Below are 20,885 nucleotides of genomic sequence, written 5' to 3' on the forward strand. Positions count from 1 at the left end.
AAGTTAGTCATGATAATTTTTGCAATTCCCCCCCCCCAATGTTTTGATCTTAGAAGCTTGATCTCTTTAAGATACAGGGAGTCCTCAACTTACCACCACAATTAAGCCCAAAATTTCTGTTGTTAAGCAAGACATTTGTTAAGTGAGATTTGCTCCACTTTACAACCTTTCATGTCTCAGTTATTAAGTGAATCAGTGCACATGATAAGTTAGTAAGCCAGTTAAGTGAATCTGATTTCCCCACTGACTTTGCTTATCACAAGATTGCAAAAGGTAATCACATGACCTTGTCAGCAACAGTCATCAATATGAACCAGTTGCCAAGCTCCTGAATTTTAATCACATGATCATGGGGATGCTTCAAAGGTCATAACTCTGAAAATAAGTCACTTTTTTCAGTGCCATTGTAACTTTGAATGGTCACTAAATGAACTTTTGTAAGTCGAGGACTACCTGGACATACATGAATACCATGTCAAAAATGCATGCTATAGTATTCAATTATTTCCTTTTGTGAGCTTTGATAATATTATAAATAAGATATGCAAGGATAAGAAGAAGAAAGAGAAGAAGCATGAATGGAAACCTTTTCAAGCAAGCTGAAGGGAAATACATAAAATTAGTAGATCTAAACATTCAATATTGAGAATTATTATTTTGGACACTGATTTCTGTAGTAAATCTATCCCTAATGGCTCTTTTAATTCTACTTCAGTAACATGATATTACTTTCTGCTTTTCAGATGCACAGGAATACTGTGCTACTTAAAATGTATTTATAAAATATTATTGAGTGTTATTTATCTAAACGTATTCTGGTTACTGTACAGTAATAACTCCTGCAATTTGAGTCTGTGAAACCTGGTTGATTCCAAGAGTGACTTCATTTGAGCCTTGGTCGCTTTCATCATCAATGGAAAAAGATAATATCGCATATGTTACAAGAGAACTATTTATTTATATTATATTACCAGAATGTTATTAAAATGTTGTTTTAGCCCTGATCTTTGCCCTTTCAAAGTCTAAAAACTAAGATCGGGAGAACATAATATATACAATTTGTGTACTCCCAAAATGCATACTCCCACGTCTGATCTCTGTTCCATGGCTGCCCCCACCAACAACCATATGTATACTTGTTGTATGGCACAATGCTGCACAAATGCATAAAACTGATAAAGCAGATTCTACACTATAAACAATTTTACAATTGCTTTTTATATAGTAATCTTTTGGCTTTAGTGTGATGAATGAATCTGCCCATTATGGCTCAATGCTATATATTGCAGCATGCCATGATGACTTGTTCAGAAAACCATGGTTGGTCTTTTGATTTAATATTATGTATGTCTGCAGTCTGATGTGTCAAAAATATCTTCTGAATCTTTATTGTTCTCTTGGAACAAAGCTGTAGCCTAATGTCTTTTGCAGGATTTTCAGTAGAACTACTAAAAGTAGGGGTATTAATCCTACCATTTTTTTTGAATAAAGGGACACCATGTGGCGGATTTTCACAGGCTCACTGCTTGTGGAGGAGAAATCTAGTGCTTTGCTACATGATTTGCGTGAAACTGAGGCTTGGATTTATCGGCTTCTTCGCTCACCTGTGCCAGTTGCTGGCCAGAAGCGTGTGGATGTGGAAGTCTTACCTCATGAATTGCAGCCAGCCTTGACGTTTGCCCTCCCCGACCCTTCCCGCTTTTCTCTGGTGGATTTCCCTTTGCATTTGCCCTTGGAGCTGTTAGGTGTGGATGCTTGCTTGAAAGTACTGTCCTGCATTCTTCTGGAACATAAGGTGAGAGGAAAACGTGGCCGATTCATTGTAAATAATTTAGCAGTGAGAACTGCATTGCCTTTCCACAATGTTTCAGTAGCGCTTTAGCATGGAAGATTAGGTAGATTTGTCACGATCAATAATTTCTTATTATTGTCCAAGGAGGGATAAAGGGTGTGTCTTTCATAATTGTATTTTTTGTGTAAAATAGGGTTTGATTAAGGAAGCAGCACTGAGGATGAAAATAGAACTGAGTAGCCTATAAGAAAATGTAGAATTTTGTTTCATGGTTGCACTAATGCAATTTTCTTTGGCTTCAGGTAGTACTGCAGTCTCGAGATTACAACGCTCTATCCATGTCTGTGATGGCATTTGTGTCTATGATCTACCCATTGGAATACATGTTCCCAGTGATTCCTCTGCTTCCTACCTGCATGGCTTCCGCAGAACAGGTATATCAATGGTTGTGTTAGGACAGTCCAGCCTTGACTCAACTAAAGACTTTCCTTGGATGTGTATCTGGTTTTCTCAGGGTATTGCTTACTTGTTACTGAAACTTTTAATTTATTTTTTTTCTTGTCCTTGGAAACAATTAAGATTGTTTACAAAAGGTTATTTTTCTTTTTAAAAAGTCTCAATTCTTTCTTTCTACTCACTTTTCTATATACACTATATTGCCAAAAGTATTCACTCACAACTGAGTCTGATTATGTGGATGGATGAGTGAATACTTTTGGCAATATAGTGTGGGTTGATTTAGAACAGGGGTGCCAAACTGGATTTCTTCGAGGGCTGGATCAGCATTGTACTTTTCTGCAGGCCGGCGAGGGCAGGGAGCCAGCGGGGCAGATGGGATGGAATCCTTCTGCAGCACCCTGGCACTTTAAATGAATCAGTGCACCTGATAAATTAGTAACCCAGTGTACCTGATAAGTTTTCCATCCTATGTGGAATTTAAGGAGTTTCTGAACTAATTGTCTTCTCAGCTTTCAGTTATGCTTACTTCTGATATAGCTTCTTCCAAAATATATATACAGTACATTAGTATCTAGGCTTGCCTGGTTTTGTTCTTATCTGACTTTTATTAATATTTTCTGCCCATTACAGCTACTTCTAGCCCCAACACCTTACATTATTGGAGTCCCAGCAAGCTTCTTCCTTTATAAGTTAGACTTTAAAATGCCAGATGATGTATGGCTGGTGGATCTAGATACCAACAAGGTAACTAGTTTGTATTTATGTGTTAAATGTTAGGTTAAATGTAATTTGGAGACGTATTTAGGGATACAGATAGTTCTTGACTTATATGCACGATTGGAACTGGAATTTCGATCACTAAGCAATGTCTTTATTAAGCAAGTCATTTTGTGACCATACCCAATTTTATGACCATTTTTATCATGGTTGTTAAGTGAACCACATAGTTAAGTAAATCATATGGTTGCAAATCCTACTTGTCCAATTGACCTTACTTATTAAAAGCTGGCTTGGAAGGTTGCAAATCATGTGACTGCAATATGCTGCAATCGTCATAAATGCAAATCAGTTGTAAAGTGCCCAAAATGCAATCATAGGAGTGTGAGGGTGATATGATGGTTGTAACTTTGAGGACAGGTCATAAGTCAGTATTATAAGTTCTCTAATTCCCATTGCTTTTACTAACACAGATACATGTTCTCTCCTGCTTCTAAAACAACAATTTCCCGATCACCAATATTTGATAGATTATTTGATTCTCTTTGTCATACTGAACTGGAACATAGATTCCCGTGCATGAGTTGTTAATTGAGCATGTTTCTGTTATACATAAAAGAAATTCACTCAAGGGATTTCCTTGGTGCAATGTTATTTTTAAATTTTAATTTCAGATCATTGTTCCTACAAATGCTGAATTACTGCCTGTTTTGCCAGAACCGGAGGTTTTAGAACTGAAAAAGCATCTGAAGCAGGTAAGTTAATGTTCTGGTGAGTATGGTTAAGAGGAGTTTAAAACTAAGATGAGAGTGTTGGGACAACAGAAACTTGGACCAGAGTTTAATAGGTCCAGGCTCAAAGATGGTTATAATTCCACAATCATCATTTTACCACTTGTGAAGGAAAATCTCTGTGAGCATTGGAGGTGTATATTAGAGAAAATTAGTAATGATATAGTATTAGTATTAGAACAAGGAGGCTCTGGCTACTTATTGAGGTTCCTTCAAATTTCTGATCCCCAAATGAACAGTTACTTCAAAAAATAGCTCGCCTTGAAGAGCTACTGGAATGTAGAAGATGTATTTAGAGAAGGAGATGAGAAATCCTGGTTCTTATTAGATTTGGAACAAACATCTTGTGTAATACTTTTCTTCCTTCCTTTTCATTTCTCCCAGTTTTCACAAAATAGTAATTGTCTTCCCCCACCAAGAATCAATTTATTTTATATTGCTTGTTTCATGAAGGTACACAGACTTTTTTTTCCCTTGTGAATTATGTCCTAGAAATATACTGTGTTCTTTTGAAATCAGAAAATGTGGTAATTTGAAGAGAGAGAAAACCAACAGGAAAGACAGTTACTTGTAAAATGGAACAATCACTTTAATACTTAATAATTGATTATTATTTTTTTAAATGGTCAGAACTAGGTTGGTCAGCTATAAAATATTTGGTGAGTTAGTAATGATTTTGCCCCCAGTGCTGTATTAGATGAGAAAGAAAAATAGCTGGAAAAGGGCTGCATGTCTAAAACACTTGGGTAACCATCATAAAATTTTGTAAAGACAGTAAAACAACTTCTGCTTTTTTCAATTTATCCAATTTTGGCCTATAATGTCATTTCACCATTCTCCTATATTAATTTACTCCTATGTTTTTGGAACAACCTGATGGATATTTATTTATTTATGCAATTGATTTATATGGTGTTTCCAATAATGGTATATTAAACTTCAGAGTAAAAAAATGTGTACCCCAGAAAGGTATAACGTATGCACCATAAAATGAAAATTGTGGTCAAACATAATGTTAAACTACAATTGATCATCAGACCAACCTTAGAATTGTCTTCTGTTTTTGATTGCCTACAGTTTAGCTTGTTATTCAGATTCAAACTGTGTTTAATAATAATAATGGTTCATTAAAAAAACCATATTTATAAAGTGTGGATTAAATGTAGCATTTTAATTAAACATAGCTAAGATTAACCACAATTTGGAGTTTGGTAGCACTAACACTCAACTATAGTGTAATATTGTGTAGTCCTAATCAGTCATATATATAGTGATAAAAATTGAACTTCTTTATTGAGGCTTGGAGTTTTATGCGAGATCTATTCATACACATGACAATCTTGATGTGGTCGTGAAGCTTTGAAATCATCTTGAATTGCTATTGTTGAATTGTTATCAATGTGTATGCTTCAAGTGGCAGTAGAAAGTGGTTTATTACATCTTTACTCCACTGTCATTTTGATAAGCTACATCTCACATGTGTCAAACTCTGTGGACTATTCATATCATTCAGAACCACATAAAAGGCTTTGCCACTCTTATTTAAAATGGTTTTATACATCCAACGTTGACTTTAATAAATGTACAAAGCTCATTCTTTTGTTCCTACCCCTCCCACTCATTGTATGCCTTAAACATTTTGATTTTTCTATGACTTGTTTTCCCATTGTACATTATTAATTTTCTAGTTCTATTCACATAGTTGCCAATGAAATCCACACTTTTCAAGTTTTTTAATTATATTTCATAATAGAGGTTTTATGACTTCTCTTCCCCATCGCTCTTTTATTGTTCCTCTTTGCATGTTGCATGCAATATATATATATATATAGGTAAAGTGGTACAGTAGCAGTTCAAAAGCTACTGCTTCTGTCTCTCATAGAAGAGCAGGACTATATGTGATTTCTTGTGTAAGCTAATGCAACAAACCAACAGGCAGTAGAATTTACAACCTCTCTTTCTGATCTGTTTGGTTTTCTGTTTCCACAGTTTAAGGGGCTGTTGGCAACATTCCCACACACCTGAACAATATGAACAAAATTAAAATATGTATTTTATTCTAGAAGACAGGAATCACAATCAATTTGTTTTGGAATAAGTTAAGAAAAGAAGGAAAAAAATAGTTATTGATGGTAATGAATCCAGGCAACAAACATATGTGAATACTTACGTAAAATATTGTAAAAGATTTTTACAACCCATTCATAGCAGTCATAAGACCAGATGTTAGTGTGTTGTTAAAATATGTGTGGTGCATCAATTTACTAGCCCTTAGTCCTTTTTAAGGGAACATGTTTGCAAACAGGTGTATGGGAGCAAAACAGCCTGGCCTCCTTCAAGAACTGTGCTTTTTATTTTTATTTATTTATATTTATTTTCTCATCTGTGGTATTAGTAATAATAGACTTTTCTCCATCTGTCTCTATGTGATCATGTATTCGTCTTTGGCTCTGATTGTCGCTGATGTTGTCATGTGATCTTCCATCTTGCCTCCAGACTCTGATTAGCATGTCTGCAATCACTCAGCAACAACTGCTCACGCCTGAAAAAAAGGTGTCTTTATTTTACCTTTTTCTCCCTCAAGTTACCATTGGATAATTTTTTGTTGATCTATTTTGATGTGGTTGGCTTTTGGAAAGAAAGAGAATTTTAGTAGAAGTAAAAGACGATGAACTAAAAAAGAGAAATAAAAGAAATTCACATGGCTTGAGGGTAGGCCACCCTCTCCTCCAAAGAAGCTGAAATTGAGAAAAGTTTAGTGTACAATCTAGAGAACTAAAATGTTTGGTTGGTTTTTTTTTTTTGTATGTTCAACATGTCAAACCAAGATAAAGATACTTGTTTTGTGAATATTACAAATGTGATATGAGAAGTGCCTCTTCAGAAGCCAGAAGAGTTGATAAAATCAAAACTCTTGAAAACTAAAACCATCTAGGAATCTGGACTTCCATAGTAATTGTATAGAGAAGAATGCATTAACTCTGCTCCTTTTTATATGACACAAAGGGCAAAATTGGAATCTCAGAATAAATTAGCTGAGTTAAGAATTCAAAACAAGAACCCAATAATGTAAATTTGTATTAATAATACTAATGCACAATAATCCATTTAATGCATTTGTGTATCATCCTCGGTCGCAGTTTGTGTTGACTGGAGGGCAGGGATCAACCCCAAGGCGCGTCACTTGTGGGGTGCCCCAGGGGTCGGTTCTCTCACCCCTCCTGTTCAACATATATATGAAACCACTGGGTGAGATCATCTGTGGTTTTGGGGTACGGTATCATCAATATGCTGATAATACCCAACTTTTCATCTCTACCCCAAACCATCCAAACGATGCCCTCGACGTGATGTCCTGATGCCTGGAGGCTGTGCGGATCTGGATGGGGAGGAACAGGCTCAAGCTCAATCCCTCCAAGACGGAGTGGCTGTGGTTTCCGTCATCCCAATTTATGCATCTTGTTCCATCTTTGATGATAGGGGGAGAAATTTTAGCCCCCTCAGAGAGGGCCCACAATCTGGGCATCCTCCTAGATACGTGACTTAGTTTAGAAGAACACCTGACGGCCCTGACCAGTGGGGCCTTTTACCAAGTTTGCTTGGTACATCAGTAGCGCCCCTTCCTGGATCGGGATGCTCTGTGCACAGTCACTCATGCCCTCGTCCTTTCTCGCCTGGACTACTGTAACACTCTCTACATGGGGCTGCCCTTGAAGAGCACCCGGAAGCTTCAACTGGTCCAAAATGCGGCTGTGCGGGTTATCATGGGGGCACCTAGGTCCTCCCATGTTACATCCCTTTTAGGTGGCCTGCACTGGTTACTGGTTGTCTTCTGAGTGCGATTCAAGGGACTAATTATGACCTTTAAAGCACTCCATGGCTTAGGCCCAGGGTACCTGCAAGACCATCTACTGCCACCGTTAGCCTCCCAGTGCGATCCCACAGAGTTGGCCTCCTCAGGGTACCGTCGGCCAGACAGTGTCGGCTAGTGACCCCCAGGGGGAGAGCCTTCTCTGTGGGAGCGCCTTCCCTCTGGAATGAGCTGCCCCCAGAGCTTTGTATAATCCCCGATGCGCCCTAAAAAGTTGGCTTTTCCAGCAAGCCAGCCTGGCCTGAGCAAAACAAAATAAATTATTGATCACTGTTAATTTTAATTTTAATTTTTTAAAAAAAATATCATTGTCAATTTTAATTGGGTTTGGGATATTCTATTTAATTTTTTTAAAACTTTTGTATTATGTGTTTCTTTTAATGTTGTACGCTGCCCTGAGTCCTTGGGAGAAGGGCGGCATATAAATCTAATAAACCTAAACCTAAACCTAAAAACTTGTAATTTCTAATGTTTAAAATAAAAATAGTAAATAAAGATATGTTAATAATACATAAGTTTGTTTTGAAGGAGTTTATGCCTTTAAATCAAACAGTATTTATTTATTTGTTTGTCAAGTTTCTACACTACCCATCTCACCTACGTTTTGGAGGGAAAAACTTTTTAAATAAGTTCCTAAAAAGAAAAATCTAGAGGTGCTTTTTTTCGGAGTATATTTCCCAACAGATAAAAAGTTCTTATTGCCACTTATCTTATATCTGATGGTGTGTGTGCATCCATCTAAATGGATGATCTTAACTTGATTTGGAAGTAGATAGTCCAAAGTTATCTGGTATCTATGCTTTAAAACAGTTTAAGTTGAACCTATAAGTTGAATCCAACATTCATATTCAGCATGGAGTTTGTGAGAAAGACTCTGAAATTTAAAAGTTGGGATCATATTCTATTATTGGTAATTATTGCAGAATAAGTCCTATTTTTAGAACCAGTGTGGTATAGTGGTTAAGGCACCAGGCTAGAAATCATGAGACTATGAGTCTTGCTTTGCCTTCGGCATGAAACCAGACTGCATGACTCTGGGCCAGTCACTATCTTTCTCTCAGCTAAACTTGTCTAATTGGGTTGTTGTAGGGAAAGTAGGAGAAAGGAGGAGCATTAAATATTTTGTTTTGCCTTTATTTTTGTTTTGCCTTTATTTGTATGCCGCCCTTTTCCCTGAGGGGACTCAGGGCGGCTCACAATTCAAAAAAGGGAGGGGGAAAAGACAAACAATGGACAATACAGCATGTTAAAAAGAAAACACAACAATTGCACAATTCGAGTGGGGCTACAATCTTAACCCCAGGCCAGCCGGGACAGCCAGATCTTTACAGCGGCGCGGAAGGACTGGAGGGTGGTGAGGGTCCGAATCTCCACGGGGAGTTCGTTCCAAAGGGACGGAGCAGCCACCGAGAAGGCTCTCCTCCGGGTAGTTGCCAGTTTGCACTGGCTAGAAGATGGGATTCGGAGGAGGCCTAATCGATGCGATTGAATCGGTCTAGTGGAGGTAATTGGCAGTAGGCGGTCTCTCAAGTACCCAGGCCCACTACCATGAAGGGCTTTATAGGTGATAAGTAGCACCTTGAAGTGCACCCGGAGATCAACAGGTAGCCAGTGCAGCTCGCACATGTTCATTGGATACTTAAGATGGAAAAAATAAAAAATAAAATCCACAAGGGCTAGTCCAGAGATCTGTCAGGACTCAACACTGACTCGAAGGTTCCCCCTCCCACCTCCTGGTCCTTTTTAAATAAAATTGTAGAATATAATTTTTGTATTTTAGGACATAGCAAAATACTATTGATAGGGTTTATTTTACATTTCATGTATCTTTTCTTATGTAGCCAAGTTCATAAAATAACATTTCCCAATATTTTTCTTACAATATGTTTAAAGAAGAATTTAAACTCTAGATTATTCTTGATTTATTTTCCAAGGCTATTGAGCCTGGAGTGTTTTATAGTTTCTTAAATAAATAAATGAATCTCACAGCATTTCATTACAAAGATTTTCAGTTAAATTCTAAACCAGGTTTAGTAAGTAAAATGGTAAATTAAAAAATGCAATTTCTGATTAGATTTAATTGATCCTGTGAATGTTTTGCGTGCAATTTTTAGTATAAGAACATTTACAGGAGTTTGTGCATTTCCTTCTTTTTATTTTCTGTTTATTCAAATGTAAGAAAAGATAAGCAATTAAGCAGAGGAAGGATTGATTAAGTTTATTCTTATTTGCATTAAAAAAACCTGAAAGAGGTCTCAGATGATCAAGGGTATATTGAAACATCACACTCAGCTTGTGTTTTGCCCATGAAACAGCTGTATTAGCAATGACATTTTCGTTTATTGTGTTTGTAACATATTGCTCTTCAGGCTTTGGCCAGCATGAGTTTGAATACCCAGCCTATTCTTAACCTAGAAAAGTTTCATGAAAGTCAAGAAATCCCATTGCTTCTGGGAAGACCGCAGAATGACCTGCAATCCACACCATCCACAGAGTTCAACCCACTGATCTATGGCAATGATGTAGATTCGGTGGATGTGGCCACTAGGTGAGATGAAGCATTGTGTTTTGGTTGAATGTAAATAATAAATTTCCAGTTAGGTGGGAAGAGCAGATGTTCTGCCTTGTGAATGTCTAATATTCTAATATCTAATATTAGATATCTAATATTCAGATAAACGTATTGTAACAGTTGATCTTCTTGTGATGATTTACAGTACTAAGTAGCATGGTTAATACATTGTTTATGTATAGTTTGTGCAGAAGCTGTTATATGACTTCTCTGAAATATGCCTATTTCGTAAGTGTAGCTGTTACAAAATTGGTAACTTCCTTCAGATGCCTTGATTTAAGATATTAAAATAGTACATATTTACATAATATATTTTAGGTTCTTCAAAGAAAGTTACAAATGTTACTCACATTTTAGGACAGCCATATTAGTTTATATTAACCAAAATTCAGGAGTAGCCTAGTAGCATTTTTTCAGACCAGCATATCTTACTCAACAACATAAGCTTTTGTGAACTGCAGCTCACTTCATAATTTTGTTTTAGAAAAAGTGGCCAATATGATGAACACAGTAGGTTGAGGGTTGAGAAGTGCTTCTGATATGCTGATATCCTGGGGGCTAGAGTCAATTTAGTGATTGTTAGTATGAACAAACTTATTCATTTGCTTTTTTCTTATTGGGGATGCATCATCAGTTATTTTTTTGGTGAATCATGAACGCGCTGCGTCTTTTCAGTTTTCATGCTAGTTGCTAAATGACCTGTCTTTCCTTTTTAAAGGGTTGCTATGGTGAGATTCTTCAATTCACCAAATGTTTTACATGGATTCCAGATGCATACCCGCACACTCCGTCTCTTTCCCCGCCCCGTGGTTGCATTTCAGGGCAATTCCTTTTTAGCTTCACGACCAAAACAGACACAATTTGCAGAAAAATTGTCCAAGACACAGGCAGTGGAATACTTTGGGGAATGGTCTCTCAATCCCACTAATTATGCTTTCCAAAGAATCCACAACAGTAAGTGTGATCATGAATTGGTGGCCGTCTTTGATTTTAATGGGGGATGTTCCAATGCAAAATACTGCCAAGAAATTAACTGACCACTTTGTTTTCAGATTTTATCTTAAGAGCAAATAAGATTTGTTTAGTATAAGAATTTGCTTTCCCAATAAAAATCAAAAATGCTTATTTCAGGCATGAAATCTTGTTATTTTCCATATTTTGTCTGGGTTTTTAGAATGTTCGTGTAGCTTCTGTAACTGTATTTTTGCAATTGGCATAAGGCACATTACTTGTTTCTTGCTGCTTTTATAGATATGTTTGACCCAGCTCTGATTGGTGATAAGCCAAAGTGGTATGCTCATCAGCTGCAGCCAATCCATTATCGTGTTTATGACAGCAATTCTCAGCTAGCTGAAGCAATGAATGTCCCAGCTGACAGAGAAACAGATTCAGATCCTACTGATGATAGGTTAGTAAGGAATGGAATGCAACTGCATGGAACAAATCTTCAGTGAACTTTATAATTCTTTGTAAGATTTTTTTTTTTTTAATTTATGTGTCTCCAGCATCAGTTTCCAGGGCACATTGCAGATAATTTATAACAAATATCATTAAAAATATAGATTAAAAAAAATCAAATTTAGAATTCTTGAAAAGCCTTTTAAAGCTCGAGACGTTTAAAAGGTTTCCCTGGTTCCAAAAGCATAATACAGGCAATCCTTGACTTTACAACAGTTCGCTTAGTGACCATTCAAAGTTACAGTGACACTGAAAAAAGTGACTTATGACCACTTTTCTCACTTATGACCGTTGCAGCATCCCCATGGTTACGTGATTTATATTTGGATGCTTGACAACTGACTCACATTTATGACGTTTGCAATGTCCTGGGGTCATGGGATCACCTTTTGCGATCTTGTGACAAGCAAAGTCAATGGGAAACCACATTCACTTAACAACCATTGTACTAATTTAACAACTGCAGTGAATCACTTAACAAATGTGGCAAGAAAAGTTGTAAAATGAGGCAAAGCTCACTTAACAAATTTCTCACTTAGCAACAAAAAGTTTGAGCTCAAATATGGTTGTAAATTGAGCACTACCTTTATACCTACTAGGGCCTATTATTGCATTCTTTGTGATCATTCTGGCTTCTATTTTCCCATAATTTTGCTTTTGTTTTGTACTATGAGTAAAATTTTACATCCAAACATAACTCATCTATAGTATAAAACCATAAACTCTTGACCTGACAGTAAAGTCAATCAGGCATTCATTGGGGGGTTGATTGCAAGAATTTTCTCGCTTTTTATATCAATCATAGAGAAAAGATGGAGGTAGTGACCAGAATTATGCCCTGCAACAAGCATGATTTCTGTAGCCTTGTGTAAGTTGAGTGTCAAAACATCAGGAATTTCTCAAGGTTTCAACCAGGTATGAGAGAACAATGCAAAAAAGTCAGTGCTGAATAGATACTAAAGATCTGGAATCAATTATATTATATTTTTAATGCTTAAAAGAATGATAGAAGCTATGATAAAAAATTGAAAGCAACTATGGATTGTTAGCTTCTATAATAGCGGAGGATGAAAGCTGCAGGCAGAAGACCCAGAGAGAAGGCTGGTGGCAACTGAAATTGATTGATCTTTGGAAAGTGAATATCTTCACCAAGAGAGTTAACTATTCAGAAAGAAGAGTTTTAGTTCCATGAGGAACTCTATTATCAGCACAAGAGGAAGAATCTTCCTAGGTTGAATTTTGGATAAGGCACACTGCTTCGAGAATATTAATGTTATTTTGGACTTCTTTTAAAAGGTTTAAAATGGTACAGCTGTTAATATTTTTAAGTTCTGAGCTGCTGCTCTCAGAAGTGTATTGCCTTGCAAAAGGGAAAATTGTCTTCTTTTTCTTTGTATTGAAAATATAATTGAGAAAATTTATCTTTTTATTTTTTGTTTCTGGAGGAATATAGCATGAGGTTATGTTGCCTTTGGGAAACAGATCTGAAAGGGGCAGCAAGCTCCAGGGCCATCTATTTCCATATATAGTTAAGTAGTGAACACTTCCTGAGAATTGCCCATTTGAAAAAATACACTTTTACATCAGTAGTTTTGGCAATTGTTCTCCAAAAAAGTAGTAGTTGCAGATACGGAAATAATTTGTTATTTTGGGGATTCCATCCTAATCTGACACTATTTGATAATGCTTTCCATGAGACACAGGAGAAAATGCTATTTTCTATTTTCTGAGTTGTCCTGGGCATTTCTCTTTCTCTCTCTTTCTTGCAAAATTAGAATTATGTTTTCTACCTGTGCCATACACATGACAGTGATTTATATTAGGAATTCCTCTACTGTTTCCTTTTACCACTGAGGTTACTTACTGCCTGTTTAATCCCACATAATTTTTAATTTTGCCACAGAACATAGTTTTGCTCATCCTTTCAGTTCCATTTGCCCATCCTTTCATTGTAATGGGGTTGAGAAAAACCTGCTTTTCCAGTCTGGTCTGGAAGGCAGAACAGATCCTCCTACCACAGTGATAAATCAAGACTGAAATCTGGCTATTAGTGGCAGGAAGAAGTACCTGGCCAAAGAAATAATGCTCTCTATACAACTAAGGTTATAAAAATCCATGATAAAAAATTCTGCTAAATCTCTACATATTTTTCCTACTTTTTTCCTTTGCAATAGTGGTAGTGACAGTGTGGACTATGATGACTCCAGCTCTTCTTATTCATCCCTTGGTGACTTTGTTAGTGAAATGATGAAATGTGATATCAATGGTGATACTCCAAGTAAGTACCCTTGATCTGTAATGTGTTTGTTCTTTATATAGTTATAGGGCTTAGGCCAGGGGTATCATACTCATGTTGCCACGGCAGCGTCACATGACATTTTGTTTCTTTGTTGTGTTTATTTTGCTTGGGGAAGAATAGAATGGAATGAAATAATAGAATAATGGACAATAAGAATTAGAAAGGATCTTGAAGATTTAGATTAATTCCCTGTCTACTGCAGAAATCCATTACTGTACCATCACTGATAGATAGCCACCAATAATTTAAACACTTCCAGTGAAAAAGAGTCTTACATATCCCAAGAAGGTTTTTTCATTACTGAATAGCTTTTATTGTTTCAGAATGTTTCCTAATGTTTAACCAGAATCTGTATTTATATAATTTAAACCATTTGCAACTTTGAAAATCCTGCTAATTTTCTACTTTGCAATCTTCAGTTACTTGAAGAGAATTATCATGTTCCTCCACAGGCTTTTCTTCTCCAAACTTCAAACTTACAACATTTTCCTTCTAGAACAACACTCCAGTTTGTAATGTATTACCTGCTGCAGTATATATGTAGCATATTTTTTTCCCTTAAAAAGCTGAAGTTTGTGACTTGCTTCAAACAATATTTTCTACAGATAATGCCACAACCAGAGTATACTTTAGCAACTCTGTCTAAAGTTTCACCTTGTTCCATTCCAAAATTTTAAGCATCCATTTGTTTAGAAATTCCACATCTTGTGATTCATGGAAGAAAAAAAGAATACTGTGTTTCTTATTTTCTTTTCACCCCTGAAATAAGCACTTGGCTTTATTTTCAGGGAGGTCTTATTATTTTTGAGGTGCAGAAGATGGCGAGAGTTGTCTCCTCATGGCTGCTGTTGTGTTGCAATATTTTTTGGGAGGGCTCATTTTCAGGGGAGGGCTTATTTTAGCACATGCGCCCAAAAGCCCAATTGGGATTATTATCTGGGGAAGTCTTATTTTGGGGGAAAACAGGGTATAAATTATCTACACATTGGCGGTGTTTCATCACAAAAATCCTAATAGCTTCCCATAAACACTGGGATCAAGAAAGTCAGGATTTTTCGAGCAACCACTTTTGAGACAGGTTCAGCAAGCAGGATTTGAATATTGCTGCTTCAAAAGCTACTTTAGAATAATACCACACTAGGTGGTAATGAAAAATATTTAATAATCTAAACTAAAAGGGTTGCACACTTCCTGTGCATTTTTCTGCAGCATTGTCATCTGTTGGATTTAAACAATAACATCTTTATAATAACAGTCAAGAATGTGAATTTGGCATAGGTAAAAACTGATTTAAGCTTGGCTAACCTTGAAAGGTAAGGAAGTTTGACTGTGTTACTAGTTGGTTGAGCAGTCATTTGGAAATCCCAGGGTCGTAAGCTAGTGTAGTAAGTCATTTCCATAAGGCTACCATGAATCTGCATAAGTGCCATCAGGAATCAAATTTTACTCAAAGGTATCTTTATATTTTAAAAGACAAAAGATTGACTGCTTTTGTCCATAAAATGTATAAATCTTCTAGCACAAAGATCATTACATGGGATCATAAAATTACTCAGAAATGTCTTTGGAGGGGGAGTATGATTTTCCTGCATGTGACACTTGCAATGTTTTGTCACAGAGACATTGAACAGAAACAAGTCATTGAGGCCAACTCTCTAACCCTTTGTTCAGTTCAGAAAGCCAAATGAAAGCATTCAAATAAAGACATCACCACCAGAGCTTACCCTTTGTTTCAATCAGTCCTGTTTTCTTTGAATAACTAGTTCCATTTTGAACTGCTCTTATTGTTAACATGTTTTTTTTATCTACTGTTGGATGGAATCTGTCTTCCTATACTTTTAACAATTTAGTGAGTGGTTTTCTTGAATTACTTGTGATTCGGCCACTGTAGATTTGTGTTGAGCTGAAACAGAGTATATAATACATATATATATATATATATATTCGAACATCTCTTGCAGATGTGGACCCACTAACTCATGCAGCTTTGGGTGATGCAAGTGAAGTTGAGTTTGATGATTTCCAGGAATACTCAGCAGATATGGATGAGCAGGCTCCAGACAGTGAGAATTCCCAAGATAATAACCAACCTCGGTCAAGTTCAAGCACTACAGCCAGCAGTAGTCCTAGCACTGTTATCCATGGGGTGAATCATGTATGTAATAGACTCAATGGTAAAAAAAACCCATAACGCTTTTAAAAGAGCAAATAGTTATAATTATAAAAGTTTAAGTAGTAGTCAGTGGGAATTCCCCTGTACCTTTTCTGTTGTAGTTTCTTTGTGTTTACCTCTCCCCTCCCTTTGGGTTTGTGAGCCGCCCTGAGTCCCTCAGGGAATAGGGCGGCATATAAATAAAATGAACCTCGAACCTTGGATGTCTAGTACATTTCTGCTGAAATGGGATAATGGAATTTCAGTACAGGTAGTCCTCAACTTACGACCCCAATTGAGCCAAAAATGTATGTTGCTAAGTGAGAAATTTGTTAAATGAATTTTGCCTCATTTTACGACTTTTCTTGCCACAGTTGCTAAGTGAATCAGTGCAATCGTTAAATTAGTAATACGATTGTTAAGTGAATCTGGCATTGACTTTGCTTGTCAGAGGATCGCAAAAGGTGATCACATGACCCCGGGACACTGCAACCGGTATAAGTATGAACCAATTACTAAGCATCCGAATGTAAATCCCATGACTATGGGGAAGCTGCAATGGTCATAAGTAGGAAAAATTGTCATAATGATTACTTTTTTTCAGTGCTATTGTAACTTTGAACGATCACTAAGTGAACTGTTGTAAATCGAAGACTAACTGTATTTATCACAGGTCTTAGAAAACTGTTCATTGTTTATAGTTTCAAGAAATTAATACCTTTCATCAATCTGCAATTAGAGTTAAGGGGCAAAGGCATAGATAATCAGTAGCTGGATTTTTAGAGTAAAAGCCCTTATTAACTCATGTTTTTAGATATGCAAACAAATATTTTTTTAAATGAAAAGGGGTTTGCAAGCCATAGGTACTGCATAAAAATGAAGAAAAAGCAGAGAATTATCTGGATTTATTTTTTAAATCCTAACAACAAGAGATTGCATAACATTATGAGTTGAGTGAACCGGTTTGGTGGAATGGTTTTGGCATCAGACTAGAAACTGGGATACTGTAAGCTCTGGTTTTGTCTTAGGCATGAAGCCAGTTAGGTGACCTTAGGCCAATCATTCTCTATCGGCCCTAGGAAAAAAGGCAAACCATTTCTGAAAATTTTGCCAAGAAAACTACAGGGACTAGGCCAGGTGAAAGCACAGTCATTTAGATCAGATTGCCAGTGTAAAAATTTGGTTAACAAAAGAAATAAACATTAACTCATAGGCACAATATTAAAAAAATGAAATTTACAGGAATTTATTGTTAAGGCATATAGGAAAGCTTCCATGGTAACTTATGTTCAGTAGAATGTACTTTTCTTTGCTTGAGGGTTGAACTACATGGTCTTAAAATGCAATAGATAAATGATAAATAATCAAGCTACATGTTTAACTGAAAGTTACAAATTATTTTCAGCATTTTAAAGATTTAGGTGATTTACTTAAATCACTTTACTTAAAATTCAGGATAGTACTGAGCTAGGATTGTGATTAAAACAAGTAGAAATATTTGAGACAGTGTTAGAAATACTAAAAATTGAATGAACATTGTAATATAGTACCAGCAAAGTTTATTCTTATATACTCTAGTTCGAAAACTCAATAATCACAAAATGAACTGAATATGTGCTGTGGCACAGCTATCCAGAATAGCTCAAACATTTGGTGTCCCCCCCCTTCCAATGGCTTCGGCCTGCAACTTTCAAACTCCATTATTAAAGAATCAAACCTAATATAACTCAGTTATTTTGTAGGATTTTTTTTTACTGTTAGCAGGAAATATTGGATGTAGTTCTAATAGCAGCTGGATTAAGCAAGCTGTTTGGAGAGGCACAGAAGAACTTGTTAATGGAAACTCTCAGAGTCATTCTAAAGTTAAAATTACATCTCATATATTGCTGGTATTACATGCTTTCCTTCTATAATATTTCAAATATTGTCCTAAAGCTTTTTAGTCACGATTTCTATAATGTATATGGTTAAACTTTTTTTCTCTAAATATATCCACAGAAAATAATATTTAAATGAAGCAACTATTTATTTCTGCTAGGTATAGGAACCAAGTTGCAGAGAAATTATCCTAACAGTATTAATGTAATAAAACTTACTTTGGCAGAGACAGTGATAAAAATCAATAGAATGTTTTATGTTAAATTTTAGTTTATCAGTAGTAAAATTGTAAACTACTTTTATTATTTTAAACTGCAATAACATAGTTTATCATCAACTACTGGTATTATAGAAATCTTTATCTGTAAACAAATTTATGTCTTGTTCTCTCTACAGGAATCAGCTGATTCAACAGAGGTAGAAGAGAAGATGGTAGCTGGATTTTCAAATCACCTTTCCAGCTTGCCTTTCCAGCCAAATTTTCCCAAGGTGACTGTGGATCATCGTGAAAGCGAAAGTCCTTCATTCAGCTTGAGCACCACAGAAGGAATGGTGAAGAAACGAGAGTATGATAATCCATATTTTGAACCACAGTATGGATTCCCAACAGAAGAAGAGGAAGATGAGCAGGAAGAAAGCTATACTCCAAAGTTTAACCAGCATCTCAATGGCAGTCGGTGAGAATTGCTATATCCAGCATTGGTTTTTAAAATTAATTTGGTCCTTTCTGTGTGGTATCATCCATTGTCTGAGAAATTTTCTGCAATTCAGCTACATTCTTAATACTGGATTAAAGTATTCTTCTTTACCTTTAATATACAGTATATTAAACTCCTATCTCTTCATAGGAAGTAATATTTATGTTCCACATTAAAGATGCTAAAAATAGTATGTAGGCTTCTTTGAGTGCACGGATGGGGCAAAAGTAGCAGTAGAAAGAAAAAAATATACAATTGTCTATAAAATTTATATTAATGTCATATGGTTCTGCATATCTGGGTGAGATCATTCGACGGCACGGGATAAAATACCATCAGTATGCGGATGATACACAGCTGTATCTGTCCGCCCCGTGCCAACTTAATGAAGCGATTGACGTGATGTGCCAGGGCCTCGAGGCTGTTATGGACTGGATGGGGGTTAACAAGCTTGTACTCAATCCAGATAAGACCGAGTGGCTGCTGTGCTTCCCTCCTACTAATTGGCCAAGTGTTCCATCTCTCAGGCTGGGGGGTCAAACAGTATGCCCCTCAGACAGGGTTCGCAACTTGGGAGTCCTCCTGGACCCACAGCTGACTTTTGAACATCATTTGTCAGCTGTGACCAGGGGGGCATTTGCCCAGGTTCGCCTGGTGCACCAGTTGCGCTCCTACCTGAACCGGGAGGCTCTCACAACAGTCACTCGTGCCCTTGTGACCTCCAGACTGGAGTACTGCAACGTGCTCTACATGGGGCTGCCCTTGAAGAGTATTCGGCGACTTCAGCTTGTCCAGAATGCAGCTGCGCGAGCGATTGTGGGTGCGCCTCAGTTCACCCACGTAACACCTATCCACCGCGAGCTGCACTGGCTACCTGTTGATCTCCGGGTACGCTTCAAGGTGCTTGTTGTCACCTACAAAGCCCTTCATGGTATTGGACCTGGATACTTGAGAGACCGCCTACTGCCAATTACCTCCACTAGACCAATTAGATCCCACAGACTAGGCCTCCTCCGAATTCCATCAGCCGGCCAGTGTCGACTGGCGACTACCCGGAGGAGAGCCTTCTCTGTGGCTGCTCCGACCCTCTGGAACGAACTCCCCGTGGAGATTCGTACCCTCTCCACCCTCCAGGCCTTCTGCATAGCCCTTAAAACCTGGCTGTTCCGACAGGCCTGGGGCTAAAGACTCGTTGCCCCACTCGAATGGTATGACTGTTGTGCTTTAAACTGTGTATGATTTTATGTTTTTTGTTATTTGTTTGTATTTCCCCTCCCTTGAGTTGTGAGCTGCCCTGAGTCCCCTCAGGGAAAAGGGCGGCCTATAAATAAATTAAAACTAAACTAAACTAAACTAAACTAATATTAAAAATATAATAGGAAAATCTATGGATTACTTTAGTGGACCCTCTGGTACTTAGAATCTGTAGAATCAGATGAGCCATTTTCAAAAGATTTGCACAGTAGGGAAGGATGGCATTATTTCTCTCTCGTTTGGTATGTTTGGGAGAGCTGCAAAAGGTGGGTGAGGGATTTGGTTTTGTGGAATACTGAGAGAGCTGCAAAGGCTTTTAAACAATCTATGCAATATCGTTTACCCATGTGTACTGTAATAGATTTGCCTTATTTCTCATAAAATTATGCATTTCTTTTCAGTTATTTGTTCATTTAACCATGAATAATGAATAATTATTGATTTTACTACCCCTGCAAATGTTGCTTTGTGTGATGATTTTCTGAACCCGCCATAGGTAAACACAAAGAAGTTTTTGATAATGACATGCTTCCTAATTTCTATTATTGCCATAGATACAAAATGCTGCAAATAATGTGTTTCTTTTTTCCTATTTTTTTCCAGGCCTCCAAAACTTTTGCGTCCCAATAGTTTAAAGCTGGGAAATGACTCTGATGCGGAATCGGATTCTCATGCCAGTTCCCCAAATTCTACAGTCTCCAATAACAGCAGTGAAGGTTTTGGGGGTATTATGTCTTTTGCCAGTAGGTATTCTTATTTTCTTGCATACTGTTTGAAATAATAGGTGGGAAGACGTGGAGAAGAGATTCAAAGGGAAACCACCACCCCCACTTTGGAAGCATGCTATTAATCCTAGGTACCATGAAAGTCATGGATCTGATTATTGCTGAATATGTGGCAGTCCCCTGTTTATGGCTTTTTTAAAACCAGGAGAGATGCATAAA

General features: G+C 37.0%; 1 protein-coding gene across 15 annotated transcripts in view; it reads left to right on the plus strand.

The window, feature by feature from the left end:
* The window catches only part of MADD (MAP kinase activating death domain), a 91,777-nt gene that overhangs the window by 13,113 nt on the left and 57,779 nt on the right, over nucleotides 1-20,885 (plus strand). For 10 of the 15 annotated variants that reach the window (XM_032227148.1, XM_032227134.1, XM_032227216.1 and 7 more), the window contains 12 exons: nucleotides 1,492-1,795; nucleotides 2,095-2,226; nucleotides 2,882-2,995; nucleotides 3,643-3,723; nucleotides 6,256-6,312; nucleotides 10,000-10,178; nucleotides 10,921-11,156; nucleotides 11,454-11,610; nucleotides 13,835-13,938; nucleotides 15,921-16,114; nucleotides 18,386-18,666; nucleotides 20,545-20,684. In XM_032227148.1, coding sequence (XP_032083039.1) covers nucleotides 1,492-1,795; nucleotides 2,095-2,226; nucleotides 2,882-2,995; nucleotides 3,643-3,723; nucleotides 6,256-6,312; nucleotides 10,000-10,178; nucleotides 10,921-11,156; nucleotides 11,454-11,610; nucleotides 13,835-13,938; nucleotides 15,921-16,114; nucleotides 18,386-18,666; nucleotides 20,545-20,684 — 1,979 coding nt within the window. The remainder of the gene's footprint in view (nucleotides 1-1,491; nucleotides 1,796-2,094; nucleotides 2,227-2,881; nucleotides 2,996-3,642; nucleotides 3,724-6,255; nucleotides 6,313-9,999; nucleotides 10,179-10,920; nucleotides 11,157-11,453; nucleotides 11,611-13,834; nucleotides 13,939-15,920; nucleotides 16,115-18,385; nucleotides 18,667-20,544; nucleotides 20,685-20,885) is intronic. The other 5 variants (XM_032227164.1, XM_032227187.1, XM_032227196.1 and 2 more) reach the window with 1 other exon arrangement.

Source organism: Thamnophis elegans, chromosome 1, assembly GCF_009769535.1.
Source record: "Thamnophis elegans isolate rThaEle1 chromosome 1, rThaEle1.pri, whole genome shotgun sequence".
NCBI classification, from domain to species: domain Eukaryota; kingdom Metazoa; phylum Chordata; class Lepidosauria; order Squamata; family Colubridae; genus Thamnophis; species Thamnophis elegans.